Here is an 18,511-nt window from a genome sequence, read left to right as displayed (position 1 = left end):
CACACCAGAGGTTTGGAAAACTCAGTGTCATTTTTCTCAAGTACTAAGGCAACAAACTGAAAAGAAATGAAAATCCACCCAAGAGACCACACAGTCTGAGAAAGGCTTTTGAATAAATGCAGCAGCCAAGCTAACTCTGGGGCCTACCAGCAGCATTAGAGATTGAAGCCTGGTTTTAACCTACAGCTCAAATTCTACATCTACCAATGAACTGCTTCTTCCTTTCTGATAAAGGTCTATGTTAAATACCCAAAGCTAAACCCAGTCCATTACATTCACTCACGTTACTTTACTGGTCCAATTCCATGAGTAAGAGGAAGAAGATCACACCTCAGAGCAAAACCCCGAGAGTCAAATACCCCTTTCCTCCTTGGCCTACACTGGAAACTGCAGACCACCTACAAATACACCTGCTGTATCTAGTAAACAGTTAGAGCTGCGTTGACAAGAGTTAACAGGAAAAGAAAGATTTTACCTACCTTTTCAGTGCCTTAGAACCGCAAAACACTTGCCACCTTTGGGTTAATTAAACACTCAAAAACAATCCAACAGGCTTTCTTCTCTATTATCCTGCTTTTTATGCAATGATTCATAAAGAAACAGAGGAAATGCAAACTGCCATTTTGCTCTGGTAGCCTTTTATGCTCTCTTTGCTTTCCCTGACAGCACAAGGTTGGGGTGAGTCTTGAGCATGGAGGGTGAAAGGGGCAGGCTGGAACCAGCAACCACAGCAGGGGGAGTACCAATGCAGACAGGTAGGCAGAGGTGGGTCACCGCACAAGGAGAAGCATCTGATCAGTGTCTGAGGTTCATGACAGAGGGCATTTGGGGGAAGTCAGTGGAGCACACAGGACAGATACAAAAAAAGACTCAAAAGCTCTCCTTCTCCCATTGCTGCTATCAGCACCCTCCAGTGCAACATCTGCTCCATGTCACCCGACAGGGAAGAGGCTACACTGCTGCTTGGGCTCAGTTTTTACCAGCACAACTGCAGCCTGGTCTTGGAAGGGTCTGAGTACTCATAGTGTGACACTGCACAAAGCGGCAGGAAACCAGGAGATTTCATTTGAAAAGAATGAGGAACACTCTTCAAAGATGGCCACTTAACATGGAAAGACACCTTAATTTCTAACTGCAAGCCTAGCTGGAAAACTGACAATCAAACCAGGTCATCCTACTGGGTGCTTGTGAATTATCATTTACCTGTCCTGCTGAGATATTTGTATGTTTCTATCACTATCATACAGAAGCATATGGGATTCTTAATACCAGGAGTACAGGAAGCCCCACTGGCTACACACTTCATATATGGAAACTGGAACACAGAGGGTACACATCCCCTGCAAAGAAAGGTCAGTTGATTCAATTCTGAGTCCTTTAGTCTGCCAGCAAATCACCCTGGGGATGCAGGAAGCCTGTGGCAGAAATGGAAATTAGTCTCTCAGGTGCTAACGCACTCAGGACCAGACCATCCAAGTTCTGTTGCCCCAGTCCACTTTCTTTACACATTATACCTTGGTCTCCTCTCAGGATAATGAGGTGAGCAAGTGTACATGCAGGCAGGACCTGGATAGCTGAAATATAGCATGACTGGCAACGCTGCTGGCAACACAGAATGTGAATCCAGTGTACTCAGGTCCCAGCCCCATTTCAGAGCAAACACATTCAAACACAAACCAGTTCTGCTTCGAGTAGTCTGTGACATCCACAGTCCTCCCTACATCCCCACATCTACCTTTCTTAGCCCTTGGGCTGTTTTGCACCCAGCTGTCGGCTCCTAGACCTGTTCACAGATGGAGGAAGGGCAAATGTTTTGTTCTGCAAGGCAGGTTTACAATGGCAGTGAGCCTGTCTGCAATGAAGGATTGCGGAAGAGACACACACATACACCCAAAAGTCACATTGCTGTCTCTGGACAGCAATAACATGGCAGTTGCCTTGCTTTCTATAGGGAGAGAAAGAAGATTTGCTATCAATCAAGTTCAAAGTGGGTCAGCAAAGGAACAAGAGGTAAAGTGAAATCAGAAGTTGGCCCAGGACAGGCGGCCGCTCTACCATTTCATCACATGGATTACCACCTTCTCCCGCATCTGGGAGCACTCAGTGCTGAGGTCGATGTGCAGAAGCTCATGTTCTCTTAGTAGCGTCAGAGTTGCCGGATAGATGTGCTCCTCGTCCGCTTCTTTCCCTGTAGCTTTGTCACGTCGTTTCCAGCATCCTCAGGGTAGCTGGGAGGATTATCTCCCCCCATTTTCCACCAAAACCTAACAAAAATTACCCTGTGGCAAATGACTTGCACACCTCCATCCTGGAATAAGGATGAAAGCAAGGCTACAGCATGTGCTGTCTTGCTTGGGGCTATATTTACTGCTGATTGACCTCCATGACAGGCTGCCTAGCTCAGCAGAAGCCTGGACAGTAATAATAGATCAACTCTCTCTCCCCCCCCCCCCCCCTTTTTAGGGCAAAACCAAAGGAAAATAAACCCTCCTTCTGAAATCAAATTATCTCCTGACCATACATTGGAAAGAGACATTTCTGGCTCTACTTGCTTTCATAATTATTATTAGTTACTTTTATTTAAATCGTTATTTAGTAACACTCAAAAATTCCAGTTTAGATCCTAGCTGTGCACACTTTGGGTCAGAGCAGGAGCCAGCAGGCTGGTCTATGGACTGATAGAAGAAGCTGGTATCCAGACTGCAGCTAGATTTAGTCCTCCAGAAGCTCACTCAGCCCATTCAAATCTATTCTTTGTGATAGCCAAGAACTGCTCTCTTATACTGTAAGGCAGGTAAAACCAAGATGAAACAGCTGCTGTAAACAGCCTACGTGAACTATGGCTTACTCTTTTATAAAGTAACATTTTCATCCTGTTTTTTGTTTTCCCTGAGCCCCACCTCCTTCTTGCCTATAAATTGTTCTCACTCTTCCACCTCACACCAAATGGCGATCTCCTTTGCACCCAACCACAATTTACTTCATTTCAGCAGAGGAGATGTCCAAGCTTTGCCTAACTGAGGGCTATAACTTGTCTGTTGCCTGAGGGCTGCAGCTGATCTGCAATCAAGCAGAAAAGGATTGTAGCCTCATGGTCATCTATAATACAAAAGAGTGAAACAAGAAGAATATAGCTGTCAGCATGTATTGCAGCTAGACTCTTTGAATCAATGGCACACTCCATACAGAGGCCTGGAATCTCCCTGTGGGTCCCCTGCATTAAAAGCAGGGCAGGGTACAAAACAAATCCAGCTAGGTCTGGAGCTACAGGCAGTCCACACTTAGTGAGGGGAGATAGGTCCTAGGCCATTTCTGTGAAGGGGTGTGTGGGAGCTACATCAAAATTCTGCATCTCCTGCTCAGTTTTAGTATTTATTATTAAAAATAAAAGGTGGTGCTTAAATTGCAGTTTGGAGTTTCAAAACTCTTTATAAACATTAATATCTTAACACATCATCTTTCTCCGGTGCCCATCTGGCAATGCATTAAAAAATTACAACCAGACTGGAAAAAAAAAATACTATTTTCAATAGAACCAAAGGAACTTAAACCAGGAAGAATGAGCAAGAGAAAGAGATGGGGAAAAACAAATTGCTCCAAAACTAAGTCACGAGCAGAGCTCTTACCAGCTTTCGCTCAATGGCCAGAGCTGGGGCATTAGAAGTAGCATAAAACAGCAGATTTGCCTCTTGCAATATTTACTCCACAGCCCTCGGAGACCATAAATTCTAGAGTTTTGTACCGGTAAGTGAAGATCTGGGCCTGCCAAAGTGTGTCCCAGAACAGCCTGCTGTCCTCTAGAACAGCAGAGCACAGGACCAAGCAAGGGTCTGCAGCTGTTTATTGCTGGTGAATTCAACAACAACCAATTTATATTCATCTATCAAGGAATATGCAAGTGGAAGCAAATATTATGGTCATGTTCATTTGTTTCTGATTACAAAATGTATGTAAATGCATATGCAAATTAAGTGTACCCATCAGGCTCATGGCAAAGTGCCAAATTAGCCCTTAGTGTTACAAAGTTTGGGGTGGCTGGCAGGGAGATACGGTGATTGCAAGTGAGTCTAGGCAGTCCTTTTAGACGCAGCCAAAACTGAGCTGCTCCGAAGGGGCAGGTGGAGGATAAATCCTGCAGTAACTTGTCGCTTTAAACAAAGCTGAGGGGCTATAGAAAAATCCGTTCCCACTGCAGTTAAAAGTGTGATAATTACAGAGCAACGGGCCCCTCTGTCATTCAGCAGGCAGCATCCCCAGGAAATCTTGTTCTGTAATCAAGGGAAGAGGTGCAATCAGGCCCCTATTCAGGCTTCGTTTAGAAACAGCCCCTGAAGGCAATACAAAGGCTTCAGCATGGTGCTTTGTGAAGCTGGTGATCACATCAATGTCTTGGTTCTGCAACTACAAGCAGAGTTAATGTCATTTCTAAGCACATCTTCTGTTCACCTTCCCTCACAAAGTCCAGAAGGGGCCTAAGGAGAGAGGTGAGGTCTTGAGCCAAAACACTCTTGTACATACAATGTTGCGCTCACGCTGTCCGCATTAGTGAACTCACTCTACTCCACGACGTTGGAGGAAGAGAGAATTTCTTGCAGACTAAGGAAGACAGCGTGATCCTGAATGAGCAGATATGAACACGCTCATCTGGCTGCTACAGCAGCACTGTTTGCAAAATTTGTGTGAGGAAGGTTTTGCTGTGTTTTTTTTCCAGTGACATGAATGTATTTGTGCTGCTCAAATTCTCCAGGAACCTCATTCTCTTGGCAGCAGCCTGATCCCAGAGAGACTAATGAGGTTTATTAGAGGGGAAGGTGTGTCTGACTTCAGCTTTCTTGTCTAATGCCACCATTGCCCAGAAACATACAAATTCATTGCTACTCAAATCAGCCATCCTTTGTACCCTACAGAGCTGTCAGATTCAGTGAACCAGTTTACCCCAACTGCAATAAAAATAGTATCACATTTTATTTAAAACAGCCAAACCTTCCAAAGTGTGCACACGTTTGCACTCCCACTGCATACACTCAGACGCAGAAATTGTACTTCTCATTGACCAGCAATGACCAGCTCAGCTACCCATCTGGGCATGTAGCTACCATAACATACACAATCCTGGTAACCCTGGGGGCATGGTAAGCGCCAAAAAAAACTTTCTGCACATCGGGGCACAATCTGGACAGGAATTACAGTTTTGTCTCAGTATGGAATGGTTGCTCTCTGCTGAGGTTCACCATAACTGGAACGGCACTTTGCGTTACAGTAACCCCTAATACTGTAAATGGAGCTTTATTCCATCACAGTACAGGCTGAGCAGGTTCCACTCTCTATTTATTTCTTATTTCTCTGGCCACAGAATAAATGAGTTTGTTGTGGTTTTACCATCTGCAGACATCGGCATCAGTCAATAGCCAAGTAATGGCCTGGACACTGTCAAAAGAACTCATTATTAAAAAGGTACATATTGCATTTAGCTGTTCAAACAGAAGTTGTTATTGATTGGATCCCATCAGTTCCCAGTAAAAGAGCCAACTCCGGTGACAAAATGAAAATACGCACACAGACTACAGACTAGTAAATACTGTAATGGAGTTAAGGATCCCCCACAAAAGGGAGTTGTTGATATCCAGTTGAAAGAGCATGTCTTTTTCAAAAACGAGACTGGGAATAAAATAACCATGTTACTTCTGCAAATATCCAGAGGCAGGATAAGGAAACAAAACAAATGGGAACAGTTCTGACAACAAACATTTCGATCTCTTGGAAAAAAAGCAAACAAAGAAAATACAAGTTGGTTAATGGCCAATCAAGGCACAGGCAGGAAGAGCCTGCATCCAGTCCTGCTGTTCCTAACACATCCTACTGTTCATCAGTGGAGGTTCTGCCACACTCGCAGAATTGAAAGAGAGCATCTTTGGAGTTTGCGAAGTTTTTCAGTCAGATAAAAAGGTAGCTATACTTAACTTGGTTCCTGTTTTGTTTCCTTGCCACTTTTCTTTGTCTGCTTGTTTCCACTTACTAAACAGCTTTTCTTCTGTTTCTCCCCTTCTTCTCACAATCTGCACAGACACTACCATTTTTGGGTGACAGCATTTAACACATGGAAATCACCACTGCTGCAGCATAAAGGAGGCAGAAAACAAGGCTGATTGATTATAAAATTCTGACATAAACCAAATATACACCATGAAGTAATACAAGAGAAAACTGAAGAACCAGACAAGGCAATGACTGTTCGTGGAAATCTCTACATTTGTTCCATTGGAAAAGTTCTCTGCACAGCATCTTATGTGCGAGTGAACAGACCAGAGCTAACAGTGAGTTAAAAAGGTTTATTAAAAAAGGTACATCGTGACAAACGTCTTTGCTCACCCTTAATAGAAGGTTGGGCTGGAAGCTGATGAATCACTATAGGAAACAAACAGCAATGGTGACGCATGGCTTCAAAAGGTAACAATAGCACTGCTTGATCTGTGATGTCTACAACAGAAACATCCCTGGCTTCATTAGAAGATGTATTTCATATTGCTCCACCCACCCAGGAAATGCAGAAATTCCACCACCCGAGCCCTGGGTAGAGCTCTCACGATTGCCCCACAGGTACATGGAACCCTCACTCACTCACAGTAGTTTCTCAAGATGTTCACTGAAAACCATATACTGTTGATGTCTTGAGCAGCAACCCGTGGAGTCTGGATCCCTTAGCTCAGTAGTAGAAAAAGGCTTATATCTTCATGTTTCAGGGTCCACGTACCTGTGTGGCTCTTGCAGTCTTGCATCACCCACAACTGGCATTTAGACATGAGGTGTATTTGTTCTGTAAGTGTATGAGGATCAGGCCCAGCAGCCCAGCTACTGAAGCACTCGGTCATACCCAGCAGCCTCTCCAGGCCCACATACTTCATGGTTCAAGCACAGAAAATGGTTCTGGCTCATTATTGGTTTGGACATGATCAGTGCGGAGCAAATAGCCAGGAAGAATTCTGGTGTTCAGCACTTCACAGGCTCACACCTCCTATCTAATGGTCATGTACTGTTACTGTTATATTTGGATATAAAACCAAGTTTTCTGTTATCATTAATAGCATCTTAAAATGAATGCGAATGTGGATGTCATGTTTATTTTCCAAACCTTCCCTTCCTATAAAAACATGTTTGCTTCTCCATCTATACCGTAAATGTAGAGCTGTATTTACATAGTATTTCTGTAGGGCTTTTTGCTTACATATCAACAGTATAGGGACTTTATTTTCAGCACCTCTCACATTCTACATACTAAATTCCAGTTAATATATTTTCATTGCAAAAAGAAGTAAACAAATGCTAGTTGTGATAAGATATTATTGCAAGTATTTCCATTTTCACAAAATTTCAGGTTTTTATTTTTCCTTGAGATTCGGCACTTCTTGCCCAGGTTTCATCTTTGGCTTAAGCTCAAACTGTTTTGTTTAAACCCAAATGTCACAAAAAATGCTGTGATAAGATTCTCAAATTCACACTGGGATTTCCAGTCGACTTACTTAAGTCTCTTGCACCTACAGAGTTAATTACCATTACACTGCTAAAGGAAAAAAACCGGAAATACATTTCATCATGTGGTTTGCGTGACTTAAATCTTCTGGACTCAAATTTATAGGAGAGTATGAAACAACGTAGAAACACTCAAATCCCTCTTCCCTTTGCAACACTAAGTAAGATTGTTCAGCAGGTCCCAAAGCAATTTAATCAAGGATGCTAAAACTATCAAGGTGCTATTCAGCGATTAGTATGCAAGCAATTGAGGGGGAGCATGGGGCTTCCACAGACTAGCAACAGCTAACATCAAAGATGGCCTAACTTTTGCAACGTCCTCTCAATCAGTTATGTTAGCCATACGTACATGGCTCGTGTTTACCAACACTTCACTCAGTTTTCAGGGACACGGGGCAGACGAATTCACCCAGATAGCTAAGATAACTTCTTACGCTGCTTTTACCAACTCCAACATAGAGTACTTCTGTATTTACCAATTTATGTTCTCTACCCTTTTTAATAAAGTTGCTGATGAAAATCTGCCCATGCTACAAATGCAGCATCCTTTCAGAAAGGCACTTTTTGCAGTTGCTAATGCTCTCTACCTACTCCCATTTCATTACTTCCAGCTAGAAAAAGAACGGTGGAGCTTTAATTCCTCTGGTAGCCACCAGCAGGGATAAGAGCTCAGTCGTAGCCCTGCTAAGTGACAAATTAACTCTTTGGATTATGTAAGATCAATGGGAAGCAGGGAAGTATTCTCTTACCTTCAGAACACAGCTTGCCAGCATATCCAGTGGCTGAGCAGTCACAGTGTGGCTCGCCATCCAGAAGGAAGCAAGTGCCACCATTTTCACAAGGGTTTTCTGCGCAAAGCCCTTCCATTTCCAGTCGGACGCCTTGACTGCCCAGGAGCTGTGGCTCAGAGTTGCCATATTTCAGATCCAGGATAAATCCTTGAAATGGAGGCTCACCCAGAACACCATCAAGGGTCAAGGCAGCAGGACGGATGTCCAATGGGACTCCACCAACAAAAAGGTCACTGACGATATTCATATATTGGCGTTGTGGACGCACCTCGCCCGGCTTGGCTTCACCATCCAGCACTAGCACCGTCCGAAGGTGATTGCGGCTGACCATCAGGAAGTGCCAGTTGCTGTCATTGACCTGCTTGTCTGTGATAACTGTAGTCTCTGCACAGTCCACACTGAACTGGAGCTGGAGGCGCCCATCAACAAGGGACAAACAGAGGAAGTCACAGACACCACCATCATCAAAGTAGAGGAGCAGCCCAGCAGAGACATTGGTCTTGAACTGAAAGCTGAGTTCGCTCCTAGTGCTGGCGTCCCAGCGGAGGTAGCGGGCCCACTGGTTGGGGATGCCCATGAACTCCAGACCCAAACAGAGACCCAGCAAGGAGCCCAGCAGCAAACTCACCTTCAAGGTGAAGTAGACAGAATGCAGAGTGAAGCCCATTGTTTCAGGAATCTGCTCTTCCCTAGGAGAAAAACAAAAGCCACGCTACTGGGAGGAGAACCCCACCAGTCTATGCCAAATGTTAAATCCAACAGGAAGAGGAGGAGAGCACAGAGAGCAACAGGGAGAGGGGGATAGTAAGTGGAAAGTGAGATAGCAAGTGCACGTGACCAAGAGGAAATGTCTCGTTCCCAAGGAAAGGTCTCAATTATCCTTTAGGATCCAGAGGCTTTTATCTCAGAATTATCTCAGAATTACAGGGTATATGAAGTGACTTCTTCAGCCGGTGTACTTTTGTGAAGGGCAAAATAACCCACAGTGATTTGTTTTTCTTAGAACACAAAGGTAACACTGGTTGTTCCAGGGAGGAAGGAAAGGCAGAGCTGAAGCCCAAGCCCCAAATTCTGGTTTCCTAGAAGTGATGACAATATTGACGGAGGTGGCAGTGAGATGGAGGACAAAGTGAAATCATAAAGCACGTGATCCTCGAGAGGGCAAAAATAAAGTCAATCTTCATGATGCACTGGTGGCAACCCAGCCCATAATTCACTGCTTGGCACTCATGGAGCTTGCAGGACCTGTGGGGTCAAGAGAAGAAAAGAAAGGAAAAAGTTAGTCCTACTGCTCACCATATCCTTACAATGAAGCTTATCAACATCTTGTCCAGTAACTCTTTTACATTTCTTGATACTCTGGCCGCTTCTTCATGCCTGCAGCTGGCTATAGAGTCCTCCAAAGCAGCAAGGACATCTATGTCCTCAAAACTAAGAGGACCAAATAGAGAACTCACCAAGCGATCTGCACACACCACAACGCTGAGCAATGTAAAAATACACCAAATTATTTAACTCCTTTGATGGATGCAATGTCATTGACTTCACTGAGAAAAATGGCGCTGAAGCTTCCCCAGTAACAATTACGTCTTAATGAAAATGCTTAGAACAAAGACCAGAGTTCCTTAGAGTTTAAAAGTTGATACAGGGCAAGAGAAGACATTATCCAAACTGCCCATTCCACTGCTTTCATTATGCTTCCTAGCACACCAAGCAAGCATTAGAGAAGACAACCCTGCTGTCAGCCTGTCATGCAATAGCTGCTTTTCCTTTACATGTGTTGCACACTTCAGAGACTCTAACAGGGACCTTTGCAACCTGGAAACATGTGCTATACAAATTATATATGGCAACCTGCAGCTTAGATGATAGGAAACTTGTAGCCTAGATGATAAGAACTGTCTAAGCACTTAACCACTTACCCTCTTCTAGTGGTTTAGCAAAAAGGCCAAATTCACCCCTAGCTAACAGCAAGCAATTCCAACCGCCTTCAGTGAGCAAGAGTTACACCCATTAACACTGGGATTTAATTTACTTCTGCCTCTTTGCATGTGGGTGACTGTATGCCTGGGGTAGGAGGATGTTTTAAGATGACAAGTAAAGACAGCACGAAGCTAGGCTCATTCTTTGAAAATTCTGCTTAAAAATAAAGTTTGCCATTAACACAGGTGCTTGTTCACAGAGATGGGCTGGGCACAAGAACAGCCCTGGGAATGGCTAACACTAGCACAGATACAAACCAGGAAAGGAAGTGATGAGAACCAAGGCCTTCAACCTCCCAGAAGCCAGCATGAACACAGATTTCACAAATTGGATCGCAAATACTGTGAGAAAGTATTTGCTTGTGAAAAGTGTTTTGTGCTGTGGACAATGAGAGTTGCTGGGGCTGCTGTTGCTCCCAGTAAATGCCTTTCAACCCCACCGCTCACCCTGCTCCACAGGAGGAGGCCCACAGACACTACAGAAATGGGCAGTACAGAAAAGTTTGTTTGGTAAGGGCAGAGGTTGAGCCGGAGGAGAATCACTAGACAACAGAGGGGAAAGCTCACATAGTCACAGCCTCTACCCTACCTGCCCCAGGGACCGGCAGAAGCCAGAAGTCTCCAGGGCTGTCAGTCTGGCAAATTCAGCCAGCACGAAAAACAAGTCACTTAGAAAACAAAAGGTATCAATTAAAAGAAAACCCGCTAGTTGGAGAGAAACGTGAGCTTTCAGTGCTCTGTGGAAACCAGGCCTGTTCCCTGCAGCTGCCTGAGTGGAGCGTGTTAGCTAAACTGCTATAAACACAAATAAAATGAAGTCAAAACCAGAGGGAAGATAATTCCTTTTAATTGTTAACGGCTTGGCTCAGGAAAATGGAAGGAAGCAAAAGGAGGTGTTAGGAGAGGTGTAAAATGAAAAACCACCACAGATCCAAATGCTCAAATCGTCTGTCTTCCCAATAATCACAATGTTGGCTCAGTCCATGGGATTTTGGGGGGGCTTTGAAAATCAACTGGAAAAAAAAAATTATGTGGCTCTTGTCCATTTACCTTTCTCTTCTGTGCTCCCTAGTGATTCCACTAAAATAGCCCATGATTTATGGAGAAGGAGAATAGAGTGAGAGGGAGGTATGAGAGAAAGTGATGACCCAAGTCTGGAATTATTGATGAGATGGGAATAGGAATATAATAACGTGTGTAAATTAGCCAGTGATGTGCTCCCAGCAGCTCACAGTTCCCTGGAACATTTACCACCACCATAGCAAAATTCACTGCTCCATCAGACAGCTCTGTGCTCAGGCTGAGCTGGGGAGGGAGGCAAGCCCAGCGTGGCACCAGCCACCCACAGACTCCAGTGCAGAGGGTCTCCCGCCACAGCTTTCAATTCTCCTGAGTACGGTGGGTTGCACCATCTGCATCAGAAGTAGCCCTCAGCCTTCTCTCCCTGTTTTAGAAGACTAACTCTTTGAGAAGCAGTGAAAGATACTGTAAATCACAGCAGCAGGTGTGAACAGTCTATAGATAACCACAGATGAGATGCATATGACCATGTACAGCCCAAATGCCTGTCCAAAAAGCCTACCAATCTCTCCCAACCCCAGGCTGCTGAAACCCTGTTTTACACACAAAGAAATCTCAGTCTCCATGGGTCGCTTCAATCCTTGGGATATTTCAAAGGCACAGTAAAAGTAGCAGGCTACCTCTGTGGTACAGATTTCTGTAACATCGATACATGTTCATTAGGAGATAACAAAGGCCACAGTTAACAAGGGAAACCAGGCAGAAATGGTTAAACAAGAATAGCATTGTTGACTGAGGGAAGCCAAGACAATCCCTCTCTATCTGTTTTGATTAAGAGAAGCCAAGGTAATCCATTTCTAGCTGTTTTCAAAGAAGACAGTGCCAGTTCTGTTTCAGAAGAGGAAGATGACACAAAAAACATGAAATATAGGTGTCACTTCTGGGTGCTTCATTGCCTCTTAGACACTTCAGCTCAGGTTTTGGGAAGGCTGCCCACACCCAGCCACTCGCAGGCTGGGGCCATCTGAGGCTCCTCCAGAGCTCTGTCAGCACCCATCAGTCCTGACCCACAGCGCTTCCCACTATTCCAGTTTTGTGTCTCACGCAGTTCAGCCTGTGACAGCAAACCTCACCACACAGTAGAAAGGTCTTCAAGAAAAACTCAGAAGACCCAGTGTCCTTTTTAGCAGTGGTCAGGATCTGAATCCCAACCATGAGAGAGTAAATCCTGACACAACAAATCTGTGCCTCACCCATTTCCCACAACGATTCTCCAAGACACACTGAGAACGAATATTTTTCTGCTCTTACCATTTTATTTTTAGCATAAGTACTACCCTAGCAGCCTCATACAGCACACTGCTACCATAGCAATACATTACAGTTTGGGACCATAACCATAGAATCCCATTTTCTTATATATTTTATCTCTGAGAAATCTCAAACTTTGTCACAGCATGATCACATCTGACAAAAAAAAACTTCATGATGGACGGACACCACCTCTCCCAGTTATGAATTAGCAACAGCCCTGTTCCAATTCCACCTATTGCTCACATGGAAAAGCAACACAACAAATATTTTCCATATTATATTTTTGGCTTAATGTGATTTAGCAGCATGAAACAAGACAGTCAATCTGATGTGATCAGCCCTTTAACTAACCACTAGGTGAGGCCTTTGCAGAGCATTTTAAATACTGGCTACCCTGAAGGAATCAGAGAGCCAGTGAGTTATCTCCACTGCACCTCCAGCAGCCTGTACCGCCTCCCTGGCCCATCAGAGAGCTGAGACAGCGAGGAACCTGCACACTGAACAGACGGCTCAGCATCTCACACGCACAAAATCCACTGTAGGAAACACACCCACCTGCACTATTGAAACATCCCACTCACAGGGCTGATAGAGCTGCACAATTTCCCAAGCCAGGGAAGGGAGGCAGCCCCGCTGCAGTGCTGTGGGCAAGTGCTATCCAACCACCACAAAACTTCCCAAACTTGAGAGCAGCCTATTAATGCCAGATCAGAGCCATCTGCTCAGCAGCCCATGGAGAGGGTCTTGCCCTCGCTTTGGAGTGGCTCTCAACTGCTTATCAGCTGTGAGTGACATTATCTAATTGCCAACTAATTTCCATAATTACTGACTGGCATACTCTGTATGCAGGGTTAATATCTTTGCAAACGTCTCGCAATGCACCTGCTTAGGAAAGAGGGTGAGAAGCTGGGCACAGTGCTGCTCTGCAGCTTATTTACCCAATCGCACAGAAAGGTTGCAGGACACGGGTTTGTCACTCCCTGCCCTCCCTCCTCCCCTACCTCCCTCTCTGGCTGCTAATTGCTTAGGGATGGACTTTTCTGTATTTGAAAGTGTAATTTTCAGCAATTCCTAGTGCAGAAAGAATAACAGAGTTAGATGAAGCCAAGGACAGGCTGGTTTCCCTCACAAACCCCTGCCACTGCATCCCAGTGCAAGGCTGTGTAAATCTTGTTATTCCACGGAAGGATGCTGGACAAAATCCCACTGGCAAACTGATGGGAGGGGTTTGCAGTCCTCCCAGTCTGCCACCTCCTTCCACAACTGAAACTATTCATTATGCCATACTTCATGTGGAGGGAAAAACATACATTGGTTACCTAGGATCCATGTATTTATACCCCACGTGAACTTAGCCTTGTCCTTGCCTTCACTGTAAAAAAAGCAAAATCCAATGGTTTGCTTTATTCCCCAGGCCCCAATGAAGCAGAGGAGTTTTAGGAAGGGGTAAACAGGACCCTGATTTGGCTCTACGTCCATGTGTGTCCCTGCAGTCAGCCCAAAGCAAAGCAATCAGATTATTACAGCTCTACGACATATGTTGCTTGAAATGATCCAGTGAGATTCACAATCAATAATTGATATTAAAAGCCAAGCTCACCACCGGCAGAGAAATGGGGAATTAATAGTATTTATTCAGTCTGTCTTCACTTATCCAGTTCTCTAGTGAGCAATGGGCTCCTTTTGGCTCATGCCTTGAGTGTGGGTCTCCACAGAGACTCCTCTCTCTCAAGCAGAAATCTTTCTACCTGGTCTATCCCCAGCTGAATTGTGGCTAAAAAAGAAGGAGGGAAAAAATAACACAAAAAAAAAAAAAACTTCCAACGAAAAATGCAGATGTGAAAACTGTGAGTTGGTACTGTCACTGGGGAAAAAAAAGGAAGACAAAAATCCTCCCATCACACAGCCTCCTCAGCAAGGATGCATAAGATGTTTACAGAAAACTGAGAGGAGACACAGAGGCTTTGAAATTCAAGAGACTAGAGGAAACCACATGGATTAATTTAGGTTTTAACTCCTCTAGCAGCATTTACATCTCAACTATAAATCTGGACACTGGCATCATCCCCTTGCTGGGATGGAGAGGACTGCAGGGTGGTGCCAGTGGAGCTGAGCTGAAAGAACCAGGCTGAAGATAGAAGCAGGCAGCTATTACATGATTTTATGATTCTACTACCCAGGGAGAGTTTGGTGGCACTACACTGCTCACAGGGGTCAGGGGTAGGGCAAGATGGGCTCTCCTTAGTGAAGAGACTTGAAGTGCAATTGAAAATGGGGGCTTTGCCTTGCAAAGAGCTGGACACACCCAGGTCCTGCTGAGGCTGGCACAACTTCATGGGATGCATTATCTTACACGACTGGCTGCAGGGAGAGAAGCGGAAGAGGAGACAGATTTAGGGCTTTATCTTGGATGTAGAGACAAATGTGGCCATGAAGGCCAGCATCTTAAAATTGGAGATTGGGGGCGACACAGAGCACTTGGTGACCTCTTCTGGATGGTTTCCAGGGATATAGTATTCACACCAGTCTCTGACATCACTGTGAGAACCGCACGTGCCTTTGCCCCACCCCAAGCCCAAGGAGAAGATGTATTCTCCTATGTATGTTCATTGGTTCTTCCCACCACTGATATATTTTGCAGGCTTAGCTTTTCCATTCTTGAAAGCGGATATGGAGTTGCTCAGTTCTCATTATCTGAATTCAGCACAGAGCTCCCTAGGTGACAGTGGCAAAAAACCTGTATCAAAGCAAAAAGCAAGAAAAGGAGGTCTAGGGTTGCAATCCAAGGGTGTCCTCTTAAAAGAAAAAGAAAATTTAAAAGCTAGAATCACTTTGTCTTTTCTCCCCTGTAGTGGATTAGGATATACACATGCACATGCATACACTGTCAGTCGTGATCTGTAGGTAGGTGGTTGGTTGGTTGGTTTCCTGGTACCTGGGCACGTGGTTTGCAATCGGACAGGTTAAGCCCATTGCCCTTCTTCTCCCTGTCCCCAGTTCTCACCTGGGGAGGACAAGAATGACAGTTTGCAACAAGTCTACTCTTAGAGCTCACCTCCAGAAACAGTGTCATTCCCAAACTAGGTACCTATGCATGGGTGAGCTGAGCTCACATACATTTGCAAGACACACAGCTGAAATGCCACCAGCAGCCTCAGAAGGGACATGAGCAAGTTAGTAACAGTTCAACAACAAGCAAGGGACCAGGGCAGCACAGCCTCACACTTCAGAGCTATTAGGCTGGGAAGCCATCTGGCTGCTGGAAGAGTTAATATTTTATCATAATCACCCTTCAAGATTCTCACCTCCTGGGCCTATTTAAACAAACTTAATTCAGAACCAGAGCTCTTCAAATCTACAGTGGAAGAAGAAGGGTTAAAAAAAGCCACAAGGGACAGTGTGACTCCCTTCTTAAACACTCTCCCCACCCCACGAGAGGAGGCCATGTAGTCCACCAGAGTGACCTTTAACTAGCCTACCGAGCCCAAGCTCAGCATGAATGCAATTTACAGACCATTTCAGCTCTCCAGCTTTCTTAACACAAAGAAGAAAAATCAAAACCCAAGCACAATGGAAAAGAAAGAAAGAGAGAGAGAAAATAACCCTGCAGAGCAATCATGTCTGGGGCTGCTCTGATGGCTTTCTGTTCCCTTCCAGGACACAGAAATGACTCCCAGTGTGTTAATTACTCCCATTACCACAAACTCTCCGCTAACAAGGACTAGCTAAAAAGGAAGCGTTGGCAGCAGCTGAGCAGTTATTGCTCTGTACTGCTACGCAGGAGAAACCAGACTCTCCCATCTCTGAGCTGGTACTAACCAGGAGAGCGATTTCCGCAAAACTCAACAGCCTTTATTGTAATTCTTGTGGCAGCTGCGCTGGGAACACTGGCCTTCCCTCAATTCCACCATTGTTAAAAGGGAACGAAGAATACCTGCTTTTCTAAAGACTTTGAAGTTCAATAGTTGGAGAGCTCTGAATCATTATCATTTATTTTACTCCTTCTGTAGCTGGTCTGCCTCCGTCCCCCGCATCCTCTCCTTTCTGCCACCAAGAAGCCTGGACAGATCTGTAGCGTTGTTTATTCTACCAGATCCTAAGATATCAAAGCAAAGCCAGGAGCTGCACACATCACAGCAGGGAATGTTAGCGGGGAATTCTGTGAATTCACAGTGCTGGCATTACTGATAAATAGCAAAACTTCTTCCAGATTCCATATCTGACACATACATTATATTTCCATTTTCTCTTAATAAAAATCAAGTCTTTTTAAAAATGTGGTCATCGTTACTGAAAATTGAAGTTTGAGCATGTCATCAATGCCTGAAAATGAGGCTGCTGCCAAGATTTTCCTGAGACTAACAGTCTAGAATGGGTTTACTTTTCCCCCAAAACATATTTGATACTGCAGAGTCAGGATAGTATTAGACGCTCCTCAGAGGAGAGACACAGTTGGGAGTGTGGGGGGCTCCCAACTTTGAAGCAAGAAGAGGTAAAAAGTCATTGTTGCACTGCTTTATCAGCTACTTAGCATTAGGAAAAGGTACAGAGCATAAAAGGCAACAACAAAACTAATGGCTGGCACACGAACCAATAACACCTTGCTTTTCCTAGCTGTCTGTCTATCCATCTGCTTCTTCCTTTCATATGCATTTTTTTTTTTAAGTTCTTCATCAGCAAGAGCAGTTTCTTTTCTGTTTGACAGAATCTAGCACAACACAGTCAAGAGCAGAGCTCCCAGGCACTGCTCGCATACACATTAATAATTGTGATTTTCTGTACTTGAGCTAGCACTAAAACGCCTCTACATTCCAGCTGGCATATAGTAGTTCCTTTAAAAAAAAATTAAAAAGGAAGAGGAAAAAAAAAAAAAGCATAAAAGGACTATCAGAAAGACTAGAATAAGAACAAAGGTTAAACTCATTCTTTCCTTCACTTACAGATTACAGTCAATTCACACTTTGTTCAACACATTTTTACACTCTTGAACCTGATTTCCAGCAAGTCAGAGAATTTTCCATGTTTTTAAATGTTGTGATAGTATATTACGGACAGGGGAGACAGATGCAATCAGTTCGGCTATTTTACTAAAAACATAACATGCATAGAGGGGCACACTGCACCTGGCCAGATTTCCCTGCCATCAGTATGGCCAGTAATTCACTTAGGTCATTCCCTATAGTCTGCTGGCTAATGGGAAGATAAGCAGCATCACTTAAAAAGGAAATAAAGGGCCCACGGACATCTGAAAAATTACAGTGGATTTTCCCATTATGTAACATGTAGCACTCTCTCTGTTTTATTGCAACTTCATAATCTCATGCAAAAATTTCTACTCAGCTTCCCACAAAGCAAACACGAACACCCAAACCTAGCAAACAGGTGTGATAACCTGTGCACAGTGCAGGGAACGCTCAGCTCCATTCCTAAGCTCCTTAAATAGCTCATGCTCTTTGTACGGACCAGATGGGAATGCCTTTCAGGGAGCCCAGTTAAACATTGGAATTGAAGTGTGTGGGACCCCTGTTCACACAGCTCTCACAGTGACTGATGCTGACCAGCACGGGGGAGCAAAGACATCAGCGACCTGATAAGCACTCTAAAAGTCTGCAGCCACTGTGAGATCAGGTGTCTGCTTTCTGAACCACATTCCTCCTCTACCACTGGCTCCAGAAACACATTACTTTTTGTGGGTATATACACAACAGCAGGCTGGGAATCCCCTGCCATGGGAAATCACTGCATTCTTCCAGCTCTCTGCTCTTTTCATCTTCTGATATACAAAATTCCTGTCAAAATTCACTCCACCCCATTCCCCTCCCCACTTTTACCTAAGGGTTATTGGGGGGACGTGATGAGAAGGTATGCATAGATAGG

At 44.4% G+C, this 18,511-nt stretch overlaps 1 protein-coding gene across 9 annotated transcripts in view; it reads right to left on the bottom strand.

Annotated features, from left to right (window-relative positions):
• NRXN3 (neurexin 3) overlaps window positions 1–18,511 on the bottom strand; it is a 1,031,986-nt gene that overhangs the window by 970,171 nt on the left and 43,304 nt on the right. For all 9 annotated transcript variants that reach the window (XM_087747422.1, XM_087747424.1, XM_087747429.1 and 6 more), the window contains exon 2: window positions 8,277–9,563. In XM_087747422.1, the coding sequence (XP_087603548.1) occupies window positions 8,277–8,985 (709 nt within the window). In that variant the 5' untranslated portion in view covers window positions 8,986–9,563. The remainder of the gene's footprint in view (window positions 1–8,276; window positions 9,564–18,511) is intronic.

Source organism: Nipponia nippon, unplaced genomic scaffold (genome assembly GCF_047370975.1).
Source record: "Nipponia nippon isolate SJK-2023a ecotype South Korea unplaced genomic scaffold, ASM4737097v1 scaffold_11, whole genome shotgun sequence".
Taxonomy (NCBI): Eukaryota; Metazoa; Chordata; class Aves; order Pelecaniformes; family Threskiornithidae; genus Nipponia; species Nipponia nippon.
This window is presented reverse-complemented; position numbering and strand designations above follow the sequence as displayed.